At 43.6% G+C, this 22,299-nt stretch overlaps 1 protein-coding gene and 1 pseudogene across 4 annotated transcripts in view; one reads left to right on the forward strand and one right to left on the reverse strand.

Annotated features, from left to right (window-relative positions):
- The window catches only part of TULP3 (TUB like protein 3), a 43,086-nt gene extending 21,676 nt beyond the window's left edge, over positions 1-21,410 (reverse strand). Inside the window, exons 1-3 of one of the 4 annotated variants that reach the window (XM_033867189.1) lie at positions 21,202-21,410; positions 20,570-20,597; positions 2,589-2,640 (exon numbers count right to left, since the gene is read on the reverse strand). In XM_033867189.1, coding sequence (XP_033723080.1) covers positions 2,589-2,640; positions 20,570-20,597; positions 21,202-21,388 — 267 coding nt within the window. In that variant the 5' untranslated portion in view covers positions 21,389-21,410. Of the gene's footprint in view, positions 1-2,588; positions 2,641-20,468; positions 20,598-21,201 lie in introns of all 4 variants that reach the window. The other 3 variants (XM_033867192.2, XM_033867191.2, XM_033867190.2) reach the window with 3 other exon arrangements.
- Positions 11,544-12,230, forward strand: LOC101326514 (rRNA N(6)-adenosine-methyltransferase METTL5 pseudogene; annotated as a pseudogene).
- Positions 21,411-22,299: the final 889 nt, after the last annotated feature.

Here is a 22,299-nt window from a genome sequence, read left to right on the forward strand (position 1 = left end):
CACCGCCATCCACCCCAGCCCTAACTCCCACACTCTAAGATCCTCCCCAACAACCTGTTATTTTACCCAGTCTGACCTCGCTCCACACACGAAATAACTGGGGTTCACAGAGTTTGAGGACCTTCCTTAAAATCACACCGCTAATTAAAGGCACAGCTAGAACGGGAACCAAAGTCTGCTTCCGGGCCCAGCGCTGTATTCAGTATGTGGCGCTGCCTTTCCTGCTATAGGCTGTCTGACGGTGAAGTCCCTGACCCCCTGCTCTTCTGTTCACGGCAGCATTTCAGGGCTCTCATAGGATTCTCATACACTATTTAGCAACAAAATGTATACATCAGGTCCAAAGAGATCGCTTTGAATCTTTAAAAATTCCCATAAAATTTTATGTCTTTATATTCACTGACTATCTCTGGTAAAGAACTAGCCAAGTAGAGGGAGAAAGACTTTTCACCAAATACCTTTTTTGTATTATTTGAATTCTTATTATTTTTTTATTTTTTTGGCCATGCAGCAGGCGGGATCCTAGTTCCCCGACCAGGGGTAGAACCTGTGCCCCCTGCAGTGGAAGCACTGAGTCCTAACCACTGGATTGCCAGGAAAGTCCTTCATATGCTTTTATTAACTATGTAAAACCATAACTTAAAAATGTTTGTACTACAGAAAGGCTCACAAAATCCCCAAATCCCAAAACACCACACACATACCACACCACATGCAGCATTCTCACTGAAAAGAATAAAAATTACAAAATAGCTGGGCCGTCTTTTTAAAAATCCAGAAAATTTACCTATACACAAAACTCAAAAACTACACAAAATTTAAATCTTACGTCTTATTTCATTACTTGGTAGATGACCCTAGATTTCATTTCACGTTAGTAAGGGATGTACCCCTGAGCCTTATAAAAACAAATCAAAGATCTAAACAAAAATCTAAAATCTGTGGTGTGTCTCCCTAAATACAGTCTGCCATGCAACGGAATGTAAAAGACAAAGGGCTCATCGAAATTATTCTGCTCTTGGGCAGGGGCGCCCCCCCCCCCCCACCGCTGATAAATCTCTATCTAATCAGGATCTCCCTCACGATCCCAGATTCATTTCCTTCCTGTGTTTATCTGTTTTCTCAGTACTAGGAAGAATTGTTTGTTTCACAGGCTCGGCAGCAGTTTTACGCAATCAGGTGCACAACCCGAGCTGGCTCCTCTGCTTAGAGGCCACACGCCCTGCGCAGGGAGATGCAGGCAGCCTCCTGCAACTGCTGAGACGTTTGTGGCCGCTTCCTACCCTGCTGTGCAACGCCAGATTTGCTTAAAATGTGCCCCGGTCTCCTTAAAGGATGCCAGCAGTGGTTGTGAGGGAGCCTGCCTGTCCGTGAAGCTGCTACTGCCAGGCTCCCTGGGCCAGGACACCTGGAGGTAGGCAGGGCGAACAGCGCGCACCACCACCGAGCCTCGTCCAGAGGCGGTGAGGCTGAGGCCATGATCCAGGCCCGGGAGGCCGAGCCCAGCCAGGGAGGAGGGCAGTGGGCAGAGCAGGGTGAGTGGTGCTGACCACCAAGGCGACTGCCGTCACCTTGAAGCGGAGGGTCCCTGAAGACCACTGGGCCACGCTCCGTTCCAGGCGCACATGAGAAGGCCTCCCAGGTGGTGGCCTAAGAGGCGGTGGACTTGGTGACAGGCCCCACAGAGGCACCATGGACACCAAGGGCTTGGGAGGGGCCCTGGAGGCCAGATGGTCCCAGGCGCGTCCCCGTGGAGACCTCATAACTAGTTTGTAGTGATTCCACCTTTAAAGTAATTTACTACACTCCAAGTCCTGTTACGAGGTCCAACAGCAACATAAAAAAGCAAGACAAAACTTTGGAGGTATTTTTAGTCACCCACCACTCTAGACACTGACTGTTAAGGATCCTGCATCACAGCCTGGACCTACGGAATTTCCTGAATTAGAAAACATTCATATGGAAGTAATATATGTTGGGTGTAGGTTTTAAACTGACTAATCATTATGATCACATCATGTAACAGTACAAAACTGTTTATTTATTCCTTCCTTCATTCAAACATTTAATGAAGGATTACTATGGGCCCAGCCCTAGGCCAGGAACTTCTGATACAATGGTCATCATTAACAGACTCAGTTCCTGTTCTCATGGAGCTTAGTCTAATGGAGGAAATGAACATAAGTCAAATCAGTGCAAAAAAAAGATAATAATAATGCGTAAGTGAAAAGTGGGACCAGTGCTGTGAAGAAAAGTATTCTGTAGACAACAGAGGCTTTTAAGCAGCACAGTACCATTTTCAGATTTGCACTTTAAGATAAGGAAAAGGTCTTGTAGCTACATGAAATTACAGTGCAGAGAGGTGTTTAAGGCAGCAGGATCAAATTAACTACACAGAAATACAACACTAACGTTTTCCTAATTCTTATGACAGCTGCCAAGGGAGCTTCAGTGATTGTAAATCCAAGGCCAGTTTTAATGCTGATGTCCTCAAGGCATGTGGGTCTGGCCAGAGCCCGAAGTCCAGACCATCAGCTTCATGGTCAGTATAGCTGTCCTCGCCTTTCAAGAGAGGAGACTCTGCTCACCTGATTATCCAGTTTCAGCTGCCGAAGCTTCATGGTCTCATCCTCAAAGGCACTGTTAAAAAAAACATGAAAAAAAAGCATGTAAAGAGAAAATCCTTATAAAACCATGTCAATCTCATCTTTTCCATGTATCTAGTCCTTTGGGCTATTTGGAACCAATTAATTCTACCTTAGGGAAAGCACAGGTTTCTAGATGCTGCCCACACTGACTGCAGGTGGACATGCCATCCTTAATGCCACACATAGTCCACAGAGGACCTGAGGAGACTGAAATACCCAAAGGATAAGAAAAAGGCAGAGCACAGACCCCCATGCATGCGGGGATTTTTTTTTTTTCTCTTTAAAACCATATACTGGGGACTTGCCACAACTACTGAGCCTGAGCTCTAGAGCCCGCGAGCCACAACTACTGAGGCCCGCATGCCTAGAACCCATGCTCCACAACAAGAGAAGCCACCACAATGAGAAACCCGTGCACTGCAAGGAAGAGTAGCCCCCGCTCGCCGCAACTAGAGAAAGCCCGTGTGCAGCAATGAAGACCCAATGTGACCAAAAAATAAATAAATGAATAATCTATAAACAACAAATGCTGGAGAGGGTGTGGAGAAAAGGGAACCCTCTTGCACTGTTGGTGGGAATGTAAATTGATACAGCCACTATGGAGAACAGTATGGAGGTTCCTTAAAAAACTAAAAATAGAATTACCATATGACCCAGCAATCCCACTACTGGGTATATACCCAGAGAAAACCATAATTCAAAAAGACACACGCACCCCAATGTTCACTGCAGCACTATTTACAATAGCCAGGTCATGGAAGCAACCTAAATGCCCATCAACAGACGAATAAAGAAGTTGTGGTACATATATACAGTGGAATATTAGCCATAAAAAGGAATAAAATTGAGTCATTTGTTGAGACGTGGATGGATCTAGAGACTGTCATACAGAGTGAAGTCAGAAAGAGAAAAGCAAATATCGTATATTAACGCATGTATGTGGAACCTAGAAAAATAGTACAGATGAACCGGTTTGCAGGGCAGAAGTTGAGACACAGATGTAGAGAACAACGTATGGACAGCAAGGGGGGAAAGCGGTGGGGGGTAGGGATGGTGGTGTGCTGAATCGGGTGATTGGGATTGACATGTATACACTGATGTGTATAAAACTGATGACTGGGCTTCCCTGGTGGCGCAGTGGTTTAGAGTCCGCCTGCCGATGCAGGGGACACGGGTTTGTGCCCCGGTCCGGGAAGATCCCACATGCCCGCGGAGCTGCTGGGCCCGTGAGCCATGGCTGCTGCGCCTGCGCGTCCAGAGCCTGTGCTCCGCAACGGGAGAGGCCACAACAGTGAGAGGCCCGCGTACCCCAAAAAAAAAAAAAAAAAAAAAAAAAAAAAACTGATGACTAATAAGAACCTGCTGCATAAATAAATAAATTAAATTATTTAAAAAAGATATAAGCAACAAGGATATATTGTATAGCACAGGGAATTATAGTCATTATCTTGTAATAACTAATATAATATTGTAAATCAACTATACTTCAATAAAAAAGGAATATTAAAAGTTAAAAACATTTGCTAATTTGATAGGTAAATTGGCCTCTTGATTTAATTTATGGTTTTGATGACTTTAAACAATTTCTAAATAATTTTTCATGTTTATTAATTACTTAATATAGTGAGTTTAAACAATTTTTCATATTTATTAATTACTTAATGAAGTGTAGTTAAATAGGGACTACATTACAGTCTTGCATTTTCAGAAATAATGCTGAAGGGAATTCAGCACTATCTAGCCTCAATCTTTCATTTCATAGATAAGGACTAGTAGTTAGTCCAGGGAGGTTATATGGTTTGACCAAAGGTAAGACAGAATTATCACTGATTAAAAAAAAAAAAAAAACTTAGCACTGTGTCTGGAATATAATGAGTTTTCAGTATATGTTTTTTTTTTTTAATTATTTATTTATTTATTTATTTTTGGCTGCGTTGGGTCTTTGTTGCTGTGCACGGGCTTTCTCTAGCTACGGCGAGCACGGGCTACTCTTCATTGTAGTGCGCAGGCTTCTCATTGCAGTGGCTTCTCTTGTTGCAGAGCACGGGCTCTAGGCACGCGGGCTTCAGTAGTTGTGGCACACGGGCTTAGTTGCTCCGTGGCATGTGGGATCTTCCCAGACCAGGGATCGAACCCATGTCCCCTGCATTGGCAGGTGGATTCTTATCCACTGCGCCACCAGGGAAGTCCCAGTGCTAAGTATTTTTAATGTATTATTTTATTTATTCCTCAAAACAGTCCTATGAATTAGGTACTATTATCTTTCACACTTTGAAGATAAAGAAACAGACCTGGAGAGCCATGCAGAAGCAGACACTAATCCTGGTCCCTTTGCAAAGTCTAAATTACACCTAAAAATCAAATATATTCTACTTCTTTTTTGAAGCTAGCTCTAGGAGACAGAAAGTTAGATAGTCTATAGCATCTTACTAAGGCCACTGACTTCCTTTAGATCTAGCAAGTCATTTAACTTCCTCTTCAATAAAAGAATTAATAAAACACTATGCCAGGGAATTCCCTGGTGGTCCAGTGGTTAGGACTCCACACTTCCACTGATGGGGGGGCAGGGGGGGCCGTGTTCGATCCCTGGTTGGGGAACTAAGATCCCGCAAGCTGCGTGGCCCAGCCAAAAACAAAACAAAACAATACAAAACTCTATGCCAGTCATCACAGTAGACTGCAAGTACGGATGAACAGACAAGATTTAATACCGTCAGGAGACAGATTTGCTTGACTGACGGAAGTCCACAAAAATGGAATCAAATGACTGTCTTCAACTGATAAACCAAACCCTTCTGAATGTCTTTAAGCTCTCTCTAAAGTCTTTTCTATTTCTGACAATTTCCTAATTTAAGATTTTGTGACTCTTCATTCTTAGAAACAGTAAAGTATAAAACAAGGCAGAAGTGGTTCTCAATTATTTGTACTATAAATTTTTTACTAGGAGTTGATTGCCAGAAAAAAACTATAAATACAAAATCTTATTTAATAAGACAAATTCCATGGCTACAAAGGGAAGAATGGCTTTCCAGCATTTGTGGTAAACACCCCAAAGCACTTTCGTTTAACGGTTAACCACCACATTCCTACATTTTAGAGGTTTTATGCATTTTAATAATGCATTGCAACCTGGAATTTGTATACGACGTCCAAGGCTCTTCCTGACTACTAACGTGTAAGCAGATTTAATAACCCCTTAGATATAGATGTGGAGGTGCATTCTGGTTCTCTGACAGTCCCCTCTATTAATTCCTTTATAACCTTTACGTTTTAGAATAACAACAACATGGGCTTCCCTGGTGGCGCAGTGGTTAAGAATCCGCCAGCCAATGCAGGGGACACGGGTTCAAGCCCTGGCCCGGGAAGATCCCAGATGTCACAGAGCAACTAAGCCCATGTGCCACAACTACTGAGGCTGCGCTCTAGAGCCCATGAGCCACAACTACTGAGCCCGCGTTTCACAACTACTGAAGCCTGCGTGCCTACAGCCCATGCTCCTCAACAAGAGAAGCCACTGCAATGAGAAGCCCACGCACCGCAATGAAGAGCAGCCCCCACTTGCCATAACTAGAGAAAAGCTCACGTGCAGCAACAAAGACCCAACGCAGCCAAAAGTAAAATAAATAATAAATTTTTTAAAAAAAGAATAGCAACAACAACATTGAGTGTTAAATAAATCTTCTCGTTTTTCTCCCTAATTTAAAAGAGTGACAAACGACAAAAATATCAGATATGTTATGTTTCGCCTCGACTTTGTGGGCCCCTATCTAGATATGCTCCGGATTTACTTACTGTTTTTAATCCTCATTCACGTATTTTTAAACCAAGCTTTATGTATACAGTGATAGATTATTAGTATCCAGTGAACATTAGTATACACTTGAAAAAGTCCTACATAAAATAACTAAGACAAAAAGTAAACTCACTGTAATGGATTAGTATTTTCAACAGCTACTGCTATGAATCTGCTTTTCCTCCAACTCACTTGGTCCTCTTCACTAAACCAGAACTGTGAGACCCTCTAGCATGGAAAAAAAAATCATTCTATCCCCCCTTAAAATGCTAAAACCTCTTCAATAACTCTAAAATCTGAAACACAACTGAAGTCCTCAAACATTTCTCTTAAGACCTCTAACAGTGAAGAAAACAGGTGTGTCTTTAATGCCTTATCCTGACACCACTAATTCCTTTCATCAAGCCTGGGCAAGATGAACAGTTTACATAAACAGGGTGGTACAATCAAAGCATCTGACCGGAACAGAAGAGGCACTAAAAAGATGCTATATAACTGTTGCACTTAGGTACCTCCTCTAGATCAAAAGTTATACTTTCTCTGTGCTCTAGTTTTAAATTATAACTTAGCAGAAATAATAAAGATATTTTATGTACTTATAATAAATCTGAACTAGCATTTCTAGTCAGACTGGAATATGATCTTACTAAACTTGCATTTTTTCCTCTAATAGTGTCTTTCCTTCATTTGAAACGAAGTTGTTGAATAGCAAGCCTAAACAAGCCTGGTTAGTAAATCCACACAAAACAAAAAGCAGTCCTATAGAGTAAAAGAAATGAAATTACTGTTTTTCCTCCCACTTTTCTCATGGAAAATTTCCTGTTTAATTGGTACAGGAAAAACCTTAAACATGTATCTTTGAGGAACACAGATCTATCACACAAGTGTGGCCCATGGGAATGCCCACAGAACACCATTCTCTTGGACTGCTCTCCAGTTGCTGATTAGCCACAGTCTAAACTGAAGATACCCACAAGGCTCTGCTGCAGAATACACACAGAGAAGTTTCTGAGAACGTGCTCGACCTGCCCAACTTTGTTTATGGGCACCAACCTCAAAATGGATCAAAGACCAAAACGTAAGAGCTACAACTATAAAACTTAGAAGAAAACATAAGAATAAGTCTTCATGGGACTTCCCTGGTGGTGCAGTGGTTAAGGATCCGCCTGCCAATGCAGGGGACACGGGTTCAAGCCCTGGCCCGGGAAGATCCCACATGCCGCGGAGCAACTAAGCCCGTGCGCCACAACTACTGAGCCCATGTGCCACAACTACTGAAGCCCGCGCGCCTAGAGCCCGTGCACCGCAACAAGAGAAGCCATCGCCATGAGAAGCCCGCGCACCGCAACGAAGAGTAGCCCCTGCTCACCACAACTAGAGAAAGCCCGCGCACAGCAACAAAGACCTAATGCAGCCAAAAATTAATAATTAATTTTTTTAAAAGGCAATGAATCTACGTGAAGGGCACAGGTTATCAACTGTACTTTTCTTGCAACTTTCCAGAGTATTTAAATTTTTTCAAAATAAGAAATTAGAGGAAAAAAAGAAAACAGACATTTTGCTAGACGTCTATTTCACAGTCATGTACTGAGTACACTTAAAATCCACACGTCCTTTATTCTAGCACCTAAATTACATATGCAGTATTTCTAAGGAAGGCGGATGATATGAAACAATAAAGAAATGTGCCCAAGATCAAATATGTGAGAAACTCAGAGCCTACCTTAAAACATTACTCATTCGATTGCCGGTCCACAGCTGTACCTAACAGACCATGCTGCCAAACAATTTGAAGCATTTAGTAATGTATCAGTGACCTGCTAGATTCCACGATTATCCTACACTTTTAACATTCCTGTCAAGTTCTCTCAGCCTGCAAAAAATAAATAAATTTTTCTAGCTGCCAATAACAACATTCATTGCTGCTCTACAGTCAAGGAGTACTTCTTGCTGTATCCTACACTGTGCCAGATAATAGGGATGCTGTAACCAGCACCTAGCTGCAATCTGGCCCCTGATGCGGGGAGCTGAACAGGCTTCTTCTGTGGTTCTGCAGGAAGTCAACACTAATCCTGCCAGGAGTGCAGCAGGAAAAGACTTGCCAGATGAAGGCTGTGCGCAGCCCATGGCTTTCCTAACAGCAGCTTGAGTGAACACTTCTTTCGCTGACTATAATATTGCTTCACAACATGACAAATGATACTTTTCAGTCTCAGAAACTAGTTACAAGAACTTCCCTGGTGGTCCAGTAGCTAAGACTCTGCGCTCCCAATGCAGGGAGCCTGGGTTCGATCCCTGGTCAGGGAACTAGATCCCACATGCCGCAACTAAAGATCCCACGTGCTGCAACTTAGACCCGGTGCAGCCAAATAAATAAATATTAAAACACTTCTAATACTCAAAAGAAAAGCAAAATTACCAAAGAAACTTACAAACCTCAGCACTTTCTAACGTCACCAACATTACTAAGGGCGTGTGGTGCCTAGAATGTGGAGGATGTAAAATAAATGTCTGATGGATGAACTTTATAAATTATTTATTTATTATTTATTTTTGGCTGCATTGGGTCTTCGTTGCTGCGCGCGTGCTTTCTCAAGCTGCGGCGAGCGGGGGCTACTCTGCATTGCAGTGTGTGGACTTCTCATTGTGGTGGCTTCTCCTGTTGTGGAGCACAGGCTCTAGGTGCACAGGCTTCAGTAGCTGTGGCACACGGGCTCAGGAGTTGTGGCTCACGGGCTCTAGAGCGCAGGCTCAGTAGTTGTGGCGCACGGGCTTAGTTGCTCCATGGCATGTGAGATCTTCCTGGACCAGGGCTCAAACCCGTGTTCCCAGCACTGGCAGGCAGATTCTTAACCACTGCATCACCAGAGAAGTCCCGTGATGAATGAATTTTAAAGGTACATGAAAAACATTCCTCTTACTTATGACTTAATGAAATACTCTAACTCATCATCCCTTGATTTGACTTTGAAGTAGGTAAAAGATATTATCATCCCCATTTTATAGCTGTATGACTATGGAAAATAATTAATAAAATTTTAAAGAATAACCCGTTACCTTGCCTAATTATGAGAAATAATTTCAACAGTGGTTACTGTAAGCCTAAAATGATTTTTTTAAAGGAAAAAACTGTTACTGTTTTTTAGTTTTAAGCCTCAAATGAACCTTTCACAGATTTAATAAAATAGAACCTACGCTACTGGCTGAACACATACCGTGGTCTACTATCAGAAAGGTAAATCTCTTAGAGGCACAATCAATCCAGTTGCTGGGATGATAGAGCCTTCTGCTCTGTTCTTTTGTTTTCTCATTTATTTTCCTCTGTCAGTTATGTGTTTCATTGGGACAAAGTTTCAAACTATACTGTAGTATTGGTTATATCATATAACAGACCTTTAGTCTGTTTGCTGGCCAGAAATAGTCAGTCTGAGATCATTATTCTATATGACAAAAGCTGGCAGCAATGATTTTTAAACACATCCTCAAATTTGAACTCACTGCACTGTTCATTTCTTTATCAAAATGCATTTGAGAGCCAAATGATTAATAATTGTAGCACCTCCAAGGTGGCATATCGTCCCATTACACATTCAACTATATTTTTCTAACCAGATCTCTTGCACTTGTCAATCAAAATTTATTTTATTATATACTTCTGATAAAGTTTTTGTGGCAACTCCCTATTACAATTGCCAGAAAATCTTGGACTCAACAAACAATAAGCTTTGTTTCATCTACAAAGAATGATGCTCTGTTTGCTACATAATCTTGGCTACCATTGTTCCTACTTTGATACATCAATTTGCTGTTAGCTGTTGAATACTGCTTTGACCCTTGAAGGATGTGAGGGTTAGGGGTGTCGAACCTCCTCAAGTCAAAAATCAGTCCCAAATCTGACTACAACCTTACAGCCGGCCCTCTGTATCTGAGGTTCCCCATCCTAGGATTCAGCTGACCAACCAACCACAGATCGTGTAGTATTGCAGTACATATTTATTGAAAAAAAGTCTGCAAGTAAGTGGACCCACTCAGTTCAAACCCATGTTGTTCAAGGGTCAACTGTATATTCTTGCCTTACCTGATCAGCTTAAATTGACTCTGATCCAAATTGCAAATAGCCCCTCCGTTTTACACTCATCTTTATCACCTGTAAATATTTACTAGGCGCCTACCGTGCACTAATTTTGTACATACAAGGGACTGAGCAACAAGAATGGACAATTGCTCCACTTCAAAATGGGCATTCATCATCTGTTAAAGAAAAACTTTATAACCTTTTTGGAGGGAAATTTAGCAGCCTTAACCAAAATTTAAACTCTGCATCTCCAAACATACTAAATTTACAAAATACTCGGCCAAACATACAAAGATACAGGTATCAACAAAGATACATATAACAAGCATTACTGTCTGTTTTCAAAAGGAAAAAACTGAACATGATATTCATGTCTGTCAACAGGTGAGCAATTAATAAGATACATTTATGAAAAATGATACTTTGTGGTCATTAAAAAGAATAAGATGAATCTAAAGTACTGAGTTGTAAAGCAATCTATGACACTTTGGTTTAAAAATAGGCTCAGGCAGGGCTTCCCTGGTGGCGCAGTGGTTGGGAGTCCACCTGCTGATGCCGGGGACGCGGGTTCGTGCCCCGGTCCGGGAAGATCCCACATGCCGCGGAGCGGCTGGGCCCGTGAGCCATGGCCACCGCTGAGCCTCCGTGCCCGGAACCTGTGCTCTGCAACCGGAGAGGCCACAACAGTGAGAGGCCCGCGTACCGGGTAAAAAAAAAAAAAAAAAAAAAGGCTCAGGCAGAGACGCGGAGTGAGGAGCCCTCAGCGACTCCAGTCCAATCTCGGCCCGGGGTACCCTGGAGGCGGGTCGAAGGCTGGCCGAGGACTCTGCCCACCGCTGGCGCGGGGAGGAGAGCGAGAACCGACTGAGCTGGGTGTACTTTTCGCACCCTGCGTTCCCAGGCTGGCCCTCAGCCCGCAGCGCTGAAAAAGGGGCAGGGGATCAGAGTTGGAGGGGAGATCCAGGTGAAGCAGGTTCCTCTGCAGATCCAGCGCTGTTAAACCCTGCCAACGCACACTTTTTAAAACATGCAGAAATTAAGGCTTAGGGAACTAGACAGTCACCTGCAACAAGTGGATGGATTCGAAAAGTCCAAGCTCCTTCTAGAACAGCATCCAACCAGGCCGCACATTGCAGCATGTATGCTCTATACAATTCATAACACACATGATGACATTGAAAATAAAGTGGTTACAGATCTAGGATGTGGCTGTGGAGTGCTTAGCATCGGAACTGCAATGCTGGGAGCAGGGTTGTGTGTTGGATTTGACATAGATGAAGATGCACTGGAAATATTTAATAGGAATGTAGAAGAGCCTGAGTTAACAAATGTTGACATGGTTCAGTGTGATGTGTGCTCATTATCTAACAGAATGTCCAAGTCATTCGATACAGTAATTATGAATCCTCCCTTCGGGACCAAAAATAATAAAGGGACAGATATGGCCTTTCTGAAGACTGCTTTGGAAATGGCAAGAACAGCAGTATATTCTTTACACAAATCCTCACTAGAGAACATATTCAAAAGAAAGTTGCAGAACAGAAAATCAAGATAGATATTATTGCGGAGCTAAGATATGACCTGCTGGCATCATACAAGTTTCATAAAAGAAAATCGGTGGACATTGAAGTGGACCTAATTTGGTTTTCTTTTTAAAAGCCTCCAAAGAGAGAAGCAGCTTAAAATCTAATTAAAATGTTTACTAAAAAAAAAAGGCTCAACAGTTTTTCAACAAACGATCCTAGGGCAACTGGATATCCACATGCAGAAGGATGAATCTGGACCTCTACCTCACAGCATACATAAAAATTAACTCAAAATGGATCAAAGACCTAAATATAAGAGCTACAACTTTGAAACCCTTAGAACACAGGAGTAAATCTTTGTAGGCTTGGGCTAGGCACTGACTTCTTAGACATGACACCAAAAGCAAAAGGAATAAAGAGAAAAATTAACTAATTGGACTACGTGTACATCAAAATAAAAAACATTCACATGTCAAATGACACTATCAGCAATTGAAAATACTATCTATAGATGAGATAATATTTGCAAAACGTTTATCTGATAGGCACTTGCATCCAGAATATATATAGAACTCTTACAATTAAGTAATAAAAAGACAAATAACCCAATTAAAACTGGGCGAAGTAAATGAATAAACATTTCTCTAAAGATACAGGAGTGACCAATAAACACATGAAAAAAATGCTTCATAGGGACTTCCCTGGTGGTGCAGTGGTTGAGAGTCCGCCTGCCGATGCAGGGGACGCGGGTTCGTGCCCCAGTCCGGGAAGATCCCACATGCCGCGGAGCGGCTGGGCCCGTGAGCCTTGGCCGCTGAGCCTGCGCGTCCGGAGCCTGTGTTCCGCAGTGGGAGAGGCCACAGCAGTGAGAGGCCCGCATACCGCAAAAAAAAAAAAAAAAAAAAAAGAATCCGCCTGACAATGCAGGGGACACGGGTTCGAGCCCTGGTCCGGGAAGATCCCACAAGCCACGGAGCCCGTGCGCAACAACTACTGAGCCTGCGCTCTAGAGCCCGCGAGCCACTACTGAGCCCGCCTGCCACAACTACTGCGGCCCGCACGCCTAGAGCCCAAGCCCTGCAGCAGGAGAAGCTGCCGCAATGAGAAGCCCGCGCACAGCAAGGAAGAGTAGCCTCCACTCGCCGCAACGAGAAAGCCTGCGCAGCCACGAAGACCCAACGCAACAAAAATAAATAAATAAATAATAAAAAAACCTTCATATTATTCATCGTTAGGGAAACAAATCAAAACCACAATGAGATGCTATTTCACATCCACTAGGACAACAATAATGAAAAAGACAGACAATAACAAGCATTGGTGAGGATGAAGAGAAACTTGGTGGTAGTCCCATAAACTGCCGCAGCCATTCTGGAAAGCAGTCTGATAGTTCCTCAAGCTGTACAACAGTCACCACATGACCCGACAGCCCTACTTGGATGTATACGCAAGAGAAGTGAGAATACATGTTCTCACAAAGACCTGGACACGAGTGGTCATATAGCAGTATTACTCGGTATAGCCAAAAAGTGGCAACAACTCAAATGCCCATCAATTAACTGAATGAATAAACAAAACGTGGCGTAGCCATACAAGAGAATATTATTCAGCAATAAAAAGGAATGAAGTACTGATATATGCAGCACATGATAGCATGAATGAACCGCAGAAACATTTTGCTAAGTCACAGTCACAGGATCCAGTCACAAAATACCACGTATCGTACAATTCCACTTATATGAAATGTCCAGAGGAGGCCAGTCCGTAGAGGTAGAAAGTAGATTAGTGGCTGTCTTGGGCTAGGAGTAGGGGAGGGGACAAGGGAATGACTGTAAATGGGCAGGTTTCTTTGGTGGGGGGGTGTGTATGATGGGAACGTTCTAAGATTAGATTTTGGTAATAGTTGCAAAACTCTGCAAACACGCTAAGAACTACTGAATTGCATACTTAAAATGGGTGTATTTTTCAGTATGTAAATTATACCTCAATATAGCTATTAAAAATAAGGTACAGTAATATATACTGTATTTTCAGTATATAAAGATTATATTTTTCCAAGTGGGGGAAAAAAAAAAAAAGATGTGTGTGATGTCCACAGGCACAGAACTCCAGGATATACACAAACTGTCAACAAGTCACCTCAAAGGTAGGGTATCAAAAAACCCTTCTTTTCCAAACCAGACATTTTTGAGAGTAAAAGAGTATGCGTAATTATACATTTATAATTATAATTAGTAATTACAACAGCAGCTGTAATCAGAGACAAGAGTAGTGAAACAGGAAAGCTTTCCATACCCCACGTTTTACTTTTGTGATTTCACAGAACCAGTCACTAGTCATTACTTCCCTCCAACTTATGGACATATAAATAGCCTTTAAAGTCTAATTGTATATCTAATAACCTATTATTGGCACACTGATGTTTATGTCGCTTTGTTCAGGCAATATTTCCATCAAAGTGCCTCTAACAGCCGAAGAGAGTGATTTCATAGGGAAAGGAGGGGAAGTATAGCCCAAAGAAACCATCTACAATACTCTATCTTTAGAACCTCAAGTTTTACCCTGAAAATTAATTTAACTTTGCATTCTACATTACATTATTACTGGCTCTATTTTAACAAAAACCCCACTTCTGTCTTATAATAATATTCATAATATGAATAAATGTGACTGTCCAGGAAGAAACATCCTTATCTTGTGACTCAGCACAGGGGTCTGCAAACTACAGCCTCTGGGCCAAATTCGGCCCACTGCTTATGTCCGTATTGCCCGTAAGCTAAGAATGTTTTTTTCATTTTTAGAAGGTTAAAAAAAAATCAGAATAATAATATTTTATGACATGCACAAGTTATATCAAATTCAATTTTACTGTCTATAGCTAAAGCCTTTCTGAAACAGCCATACCCTTTCATTTACTGCACATTCCTTTATGTATTCCCTACAGCTGCTTTTACCCTAGAACAGCAAAGCTGAGTAGCTGGGACAGAGACCGTATGGCCCACAAAGGACAAAATATTTATCATTTGGTTCCTTACAGGATAGGTTTGCTGACCCCTGGCGCAGACCAAACGAAAGGGTCAAATTCCCCATTTAGGGAAGCACGGGTCTGTGGTTAGAGTGGTTTCTAACACAACTTAACCTCATCTACAAAATGAGGATAACTGAGCACTAAATCAGAAAGTTACTGTGAAGATTAAATGAGATTTAGCCCATATAAGCACTCAATAAATGCAACGACTGCTATCAATAAGATTTTTGCTCTACAACTTTTTTTTTTTTTTTTTTTTAGCCACACCACATGGCATGCAGGATCTTAGTTCCCTGACCAAGGATCCAACCCGTGTCCCCTGCTGTGAAAGCGCAGAGTCTTAACCACTGCACCGCCAGGGAAGTCCCTACATTACAACTTTTTTAAGCCTACAAACAAATGTATTACCTTAATCTTGTCTTCACTGACAGGGCTTTAAATAATTTCACCATGATATTACCACCTCTTTAAAACTTCTTCATAGTCTTTCTAATGCTGGAAACCTAAACATTTCTAGATTTCTCCTTGTATTAAATAAATCTTCAAAATTTTGAATTTTTATTGATATTGAAACATTAATACGTTGTCACATTGCCAGGTGCAGTACAGTTCCATTTAGTAAAGAACTACTGCGTGCCAGAAACTACATTAAAAACTCTACATACCGTCTCATCTAATTCTCACAATAAACCTACAATCCCATTTCACAGGTATCAAACTCAGAGCGGAAGCTATCTGCTCAAGGTCAGACAGCAGATGAGTGGAAGAGCTAGAATTCAACCACAAGTCCCAGTGCCACCCGCCTCAGCCTGCAGACCTGCACCTCTGGACCACAAATATTCAAATGGTCAGCAGAGAGTCTGGGATTTCATTATTATGGTATTTCAGTAAGTCTACCAAGAATCTTTTCAGTCAAAATGCCAGTTCACTGGTATTCCCCCCCACACACACTGGTATTTTTAGGCAGCAGAATTTCGAAGCTAGTGAATGGATTTTTTTTTTTTTTTTTTTAGTGAATGGATTTTGAAGAAGCCCTTGGAAGCAGTTGATTACAGTATAAATACTATTGGAAAAGAGTCATCAGATTTCATTGTGTCTGAACTGATTACAGTGTCAGGTAGTTGGGTCAATAGCTATTAATAAAGGAATTTTCTCTAAGTCAACTGACAAATAGATTCACCTTGTCCAAATCCCAAATGTCAATATAGGAGGCCATATTTTCACATGCACTGAGACTTAAGAGCACATCTGGCTGGAACAAAACATTGCTTCTGGGAAAAGGCACATAAAGATCAATTAGAACTGCCAGAAAGACTCCTTAGAAATCTAACCTCCCGCATCAGCAGAGAATTGTTAATATTCTAGGCTCAGCTGTCTTCTACTTGAATGACTGCCACAATCTGGAGCTAACTTAATTGAAGCTAGAGAATGAAGATCCATTTCCGAAGAAGCCCATTCAGTAGAGACAATCAGAGAGAAGGGAGAATTGCTTGGGGAGAGAGAGGCAATGAGAAGGAAAACTTGGCAACCGATCAGATGATTCATTTGGCCCCAGAGAATGCAGCAAGGAAAACTGCTTTACATGAAGCCCTCTCCATTTTGCATGTCCCACGGAGCAAAAGCAAAAAGCATTCTTTTAAGCGAGCCAAACAGAAAGGTTATTTAAAATGAATGACTTGATCCAGAAGTTCAAGAACCCATTTATTCTTTTTTTTTTCTTTTTGGCTGTGTTGGGTCTTCGTTGCTGCGCGTGGGCTTTCTCTAGTTGTAGCGAGTGAGGGCTACTCTTCGTTGCAGTGCGCAGGCTTCTCACGGCGGTGGCTTCTCATTGCAGGCTCTAGGCGTGCGGGCTCAGTAGTTGTGGCACGTGGGCTCAGTAGTTGTGGCACACGGGCTTAGTTGCTCCACGGCATGTGGGATCTTCCCGGACCAGGGCTCAAACCCATGTTCCCTGCATTAGCAGGTGGATTTTTAACCACCGAACCACCAGGGAAGTCCCCCCATTTATTCTTTATAGATTTAAAAAAGGACATTACTCAGAATCACAGTGCACTCCACCTTTTGCTGGATTCTCCTTTCCTCAGGGGTTATAGTTTCTCTCCAGTAATGTTACTTATTTCCCTTCTCTCTTGTGTAAAGATGAAAGTACACTTTTTTGCCTAACAACACCAAATAAATATTTCCACTCCCATTCCATTGGATGAAATTAATACTCATTTGTACTTTGCTAAAATGTCCAATTTCTTCAACTGTTTGCCCTAAAAATAATTACTAGGATGTAATCAGTATCAGTTGTTAGCATTTATGTGCACGAATGGCATCCAGAAATATCTGGAACACATTTTGATAATAATTGAGAAAAAGAAGAGAGGAGACTAGAAGTCAAAAGCCCAGTTTTACTTCTAGATTTTAGTTTTGATTACATCATTTACTTGTCTTGTAACTTAGCTATATCACACCCTTTCCCAGCCTTAATTTCCCTATCTATAAAACAAAGATAACAACAGGGGCCGTGCTCTCTTCAGAGTTGTGCAGCTCAGAAGAGGTCATGTACATGAAAGCTCTAAGAACACTGCAAAGGATACACAAATGAAGCCATCATTATTGATCGTTTCATCTTGACAGAGCTCCCTTTGTAAAAGCACAGCTTGCCAACTGCACTCAGTCAAAACATCTCCTTCTACTTTGCCCCTGGCTTATATGACATATCAAATTGCCTTAACAAAATTACACTGAATTTCAATTGGAAAACAAGTCAACCCTCTATAAACTTGCTTCATTCTAAAACCTAAAATCAAAGGCAAACTATATATTTATTAACATTTCTTCCAGCAAATCTAAGAAGCAATGATTTATTTTTCAGGAAGGTTGGCTGAAAAATAATTCTTGTTTTCTTCCTACAAGGCTTATTTTCTACACATTAATTATCACAGACAAAAAAAACCTGAAGGAACTATAGTTCACAGTCTAAAAATATATCTTGCCCATGACGAATGCAGATATCAGAGTTTAGATTATTGTATTCTACCCTAAAACTCAAAATCATCACTTTTTTTTTTCCCCGGTACGCGGGCCTCTCACTGTTGTGGCCTCTCCCATTGCGGAGCGCAGGCTCAGCGGCCATGGCTCACAGGCCCAGCCGCTCCGCGGCATGTGGGATCTTCCTAGACCAGGGCTCGAACCTGTGTCCCCTGATTTGGCAGGCGGACTCTCAACCACTGCACCACCAGGGAAGCCCTCAAAATCATCACGTTTTAAGAAGAGGAAAGGAAAATGAAGAGATTACTTAATATACAGAATACCTTTGGAAGATCCCCCTAAGAAACCTGCCAACGAACGAACTAAGTGACACAAAGACAATGAGAAAAGACATACTTTCCACTGAATATCATTTTGTACCTTTTGATATCTGAGCTATGTGCAGTTAAAAATATGTTATTTTATTAATTCAGTATAAATCATGGAGGGAATCTGAAGAAGCCCTATTATTCCAGAGGAGAAAACTGAAGCCAAAGAAGTAGATGAGTGCTTCAACATCGCACTGCTGGACAGTGGAAAAGCTGGGACGAGAGCTCAGGAACCCAGTGGAAGCCTCCAGCGCTTCCCCCTCGCCACAATGCCTTGTGGTAAAACAGCAAGGGACCTGATAAACAACTCAAGTACTAATGCAATCCCCTTCAGAACTGTGGCCTCCCAGGGGTCCTCGCGACTTCTATGATACAACGATAATCATTAATGTTGTCACAGAAGTTCTACAGCAAAGGGTCAGAGATGCCAATCCTCATTACCAAGACTCATAACAAGTACTAAGAGTTAATAAAGACAGCACAGCCATCGCAATGTGGACAGTGTGTCTCTTCTCAGGCATCAGCAGATTCAAGCTCTAACCGGGACAGGAAAATGGCGCAGCCTTTACTAACAGTAAGAAAGTCTGATGAGGCAGCACAGATTTAGTACAAAGAGCTTCTTCCTAGCGAACTGCCTCAGAGGAAGTAAAAGCAGACCACAGGAAATTTTAGCTGGAAAGAAGCCTTAACAATTCCACTGAGAACTACTCTTGAATAGAACTAAGGATTATCAAGGCCCCTTCCAGTCCTAAAATCCTCAAACACGGAGAAGCAAGGCAGCTTCAGCTCCTCTTCTGAGTAACTCAAGCATGCTTTTCCTCTTGGGAAGAAGAAATGTTAACTTCTTCTTTCAGTGGGCACAAAGGCAGGGAAAACAGCAGCATTTCCATAGGAAAGAATAAGAGAAGCCAGAAATGAAAAGTATTCCAAAAACGTCTGAGTCTGTCTGCATGGAAAGGAAATTTATTACAGGGATTCTTCTTTCCTTCCTAGGTCTCTATGTAGCCTTCATATTTGAAGAAATACATGCATGTTAGACGTTATTAGGCTTTTACTGTAGCTTTTGATATCTGCCAAACATACTGTAGTCACGTATTAGTTAATCTAAGTATTTTTAAGCACTGGGTAAGTCTGTCTGCCAACAATTAGTTCATCTGATGAAGCCTTTGAAAGAGAGAGAACTTGAGAGAGGATAACAAGCCTGGCCAAGACATAACCTCCAGCCATCACTGCTGTTTGTATTTCTGAAGAAAAATCATAGCATATGGACAAACCATACACTAGGACTTTCTCAGTCAACCCTGGGTCACAAGGTCACATCACGCGGAGAAGTCTCTCTCATCACATCTTCAATCCTGTATCAGGAACAGAAGGCCAGAGAGGCTCAAGTTCCGGCAACTAGCCGACCACTGTCATCTCCAGGGGAATCTACAATGCAAGCACCTAACCTCAGCAAGCATCTGAGAGTGCTGTTTCAAATTCCATCTCCAATTTCCACTAAATATTTCAGATACAGGAAAAAGGTCTGAAGTAGTGTTTGTTCATAATTTTTCTACTTTGTTGAAAATAACTCTGCCTCATGGGAAAATGGTCTCATCATTCAAAGAAGAAAAAAAAAAAAGTCACGGGAAACTTGAAAGTCAGATGCTATCCTTCACACTGAAAGGTACTAATACCAAAAACTCTATCCATGTATTTCATCAAAAACGTCCTAAACACACAACCGGAAGCCAAAAAAGTCAGAGACATTAATTCCACTCCCTCTCGGCAACAAGTCAGTTAACCAGTGACTGAACCTACAGCAGAAGAAACACTTGGTGACTCACACATTCCCCTTTGAGGTCCATTTTAAAATTAAAGAGCAGGTTTCTTTGGGAAGAAAAAGAGAGACAAACTTTAAAATTATCCATTGAAACTTCAGGTCCAAAAACTTAAAAACCTCTTTGCCTCCTGGTCTCAATTTCAAAGTCAATTCCATTTTTCCTTCCAAAAATCATGAGTCACACCATACATCTGGTAGCCGGGAAATTTACTGCCTTAAATTCACTCACTTAAGACTGACCGAATGCCCACAAGTGAGCGAGCACCATCCGAATTCAACGAGGATGCTGAATTTTAACGGGATCTCCTCCTGGCGCTTCCATATTTATACCTGGAAACGCAGATTCTTCTTCTCTTGACTTCAGGGAAAAGAAAAAAAAAAAAAGCAGTAAACCAACTTCACAGAGCGCTGCTCTCACGTAAATAAAACCCGATGAAAGAGAAAAACGGGTCTTGTCCGCGGCAAGGCCACCTGGGCGACAAGCTTTAGAGTGGTTTTCAGCTGCTGACCCACGACCAGGCGGTACCGGGCAGCAGGCGGGCGTGGGCGGCGTGTACGGGCTCGGGTCCAGGCGAAGCCGTGATTCCACCCCACCCGCCCGCATCCACGCTTCGGGATCCCGGCCGAACCTACAGGCCCGGCCCGGCCCGCGCTCACCCCTCCGGAGCACCGGCCCTGGGGCGGGATGCCGCCACCACCACGGCCGCTCCGCTGGCCCCCGGAACCACCCTGCACCCCCGGCCCAGGCGGAGCAGCCCCTGACGGACACGTTCTGACGAGGCCGGACCCACCGCGCGGGTGACGGCGCGACTGGACACGAGCCGGCCCTCGACGCGGGCGGCCGCCTGCCCGCACGCCGCCCCCACTCGTCTCCCGCCGCCCAGCCGCCCGCACTCCCCTCGGCTCCCAGCCCGGACCGCCACGGCCCCCTTCAGCCTCCGCTCGTCGCCACCGCTCCTGACCTGTCCCCGCGGGGCGCCGGGTAGCGGCGCGACGCCTCCATCCCGCTGCCCCGAGAGCAGCGACCTTGTCCACACCCTCGCGGCGGCCGCTGGGGGCTAGCCTGGAGCAGCGGCCCAGCCCCGCAACAGCACTTCGCACTGTCGCCGCCGCCCATTGGCCATCGCGCTCCCGCCGCTCCGCATCCATTGGTCCGCGCGCCCGCTGCTCCCCACCGCCCCCGCGGGTGGGTTGCTAGGGGCGGTGGCGGCGCCGCGGGAGGGTTGCTACGGACGGGTTGCTGCGCGCTGCTTGCTGCGCGCTGCTTGCTGCGCGCTGCTTGCTGCGCGCTGCTTGCTGCGCGCTGCTTGCTACGCGCAGCTGGGTTGGAGGAGCCGCCCAGCCCCCAGTAACCGCCGCGCGCCCAGGCTGCCCTCACCCAGCGGTCCACACCCGGAGGCCTCCCAGGGCGCTTCGTGGGGGCCGCCCCCTCCCGACCCCGAGGACTTCCCGGAACCACACTTGCTCGCCCGGCAGCCCTTCCCAACCAAGTGCGTGTGCGCCCCCTCCCCTAGTCCAGCCCAAGCTTTTAGGGCGTCCCCGGACCTGTCCTGCACACCCGCCTGACGACCTTTTCCGTCTACCGCCCTCGGCAGCCTACCGGCCGTCTTCGAGCATCAGTATCTCATAAAGAGATCCGCTGTCGGATCCAGTAAATCTTGTCCCCAACTTATATGCAGCATTACAGTCCCTACAGAACATCCCGTCAAAACTCATCGCGTGTTGACTTTGCGGCGTTCCATTCCGAGGCCAAAGTTGTCCCCACACTGGTTTTGAGCCTCTAAAAGGCAGAAAATTTGGCACAAGCTAGGAGAGCCGAGCACTGCTTTCTCTGGTCAGCCTCCACTCACTGCGTGACCCCGAACACGGTTATCTGTGTTTCAAATCCCCATCTTTAAAATAATCCCTGCTTGTCTAGCTCGGGCTGGACCTGACACAGGCTAGGTTCTGAAGGCTGACGAATGGAGTTGAATGAGATGCTACTTATATGGGTGGAAGGAAAATTGAGATCTTTTGTTGACCAGGCAGTCCTTCTACATGAATTCCAATAAAAAGTAGTA

The sequence above is a fragment of the Tursiops truncatus genome, chromosome 11 (genome assembly GCF_011762595.2).
Source record: "Tursiops truncatus isolate mTurTru1 chromosome 11, mTurTru1.mat.Y, whole genome shotgun sequence".
Classification (NCBI taxonomy): Eukaryota; Metazoa; Chordata; class Mammalia; order Artiodactyla; family Delphinidae; genus Tursiops; species Tursiops truncatus.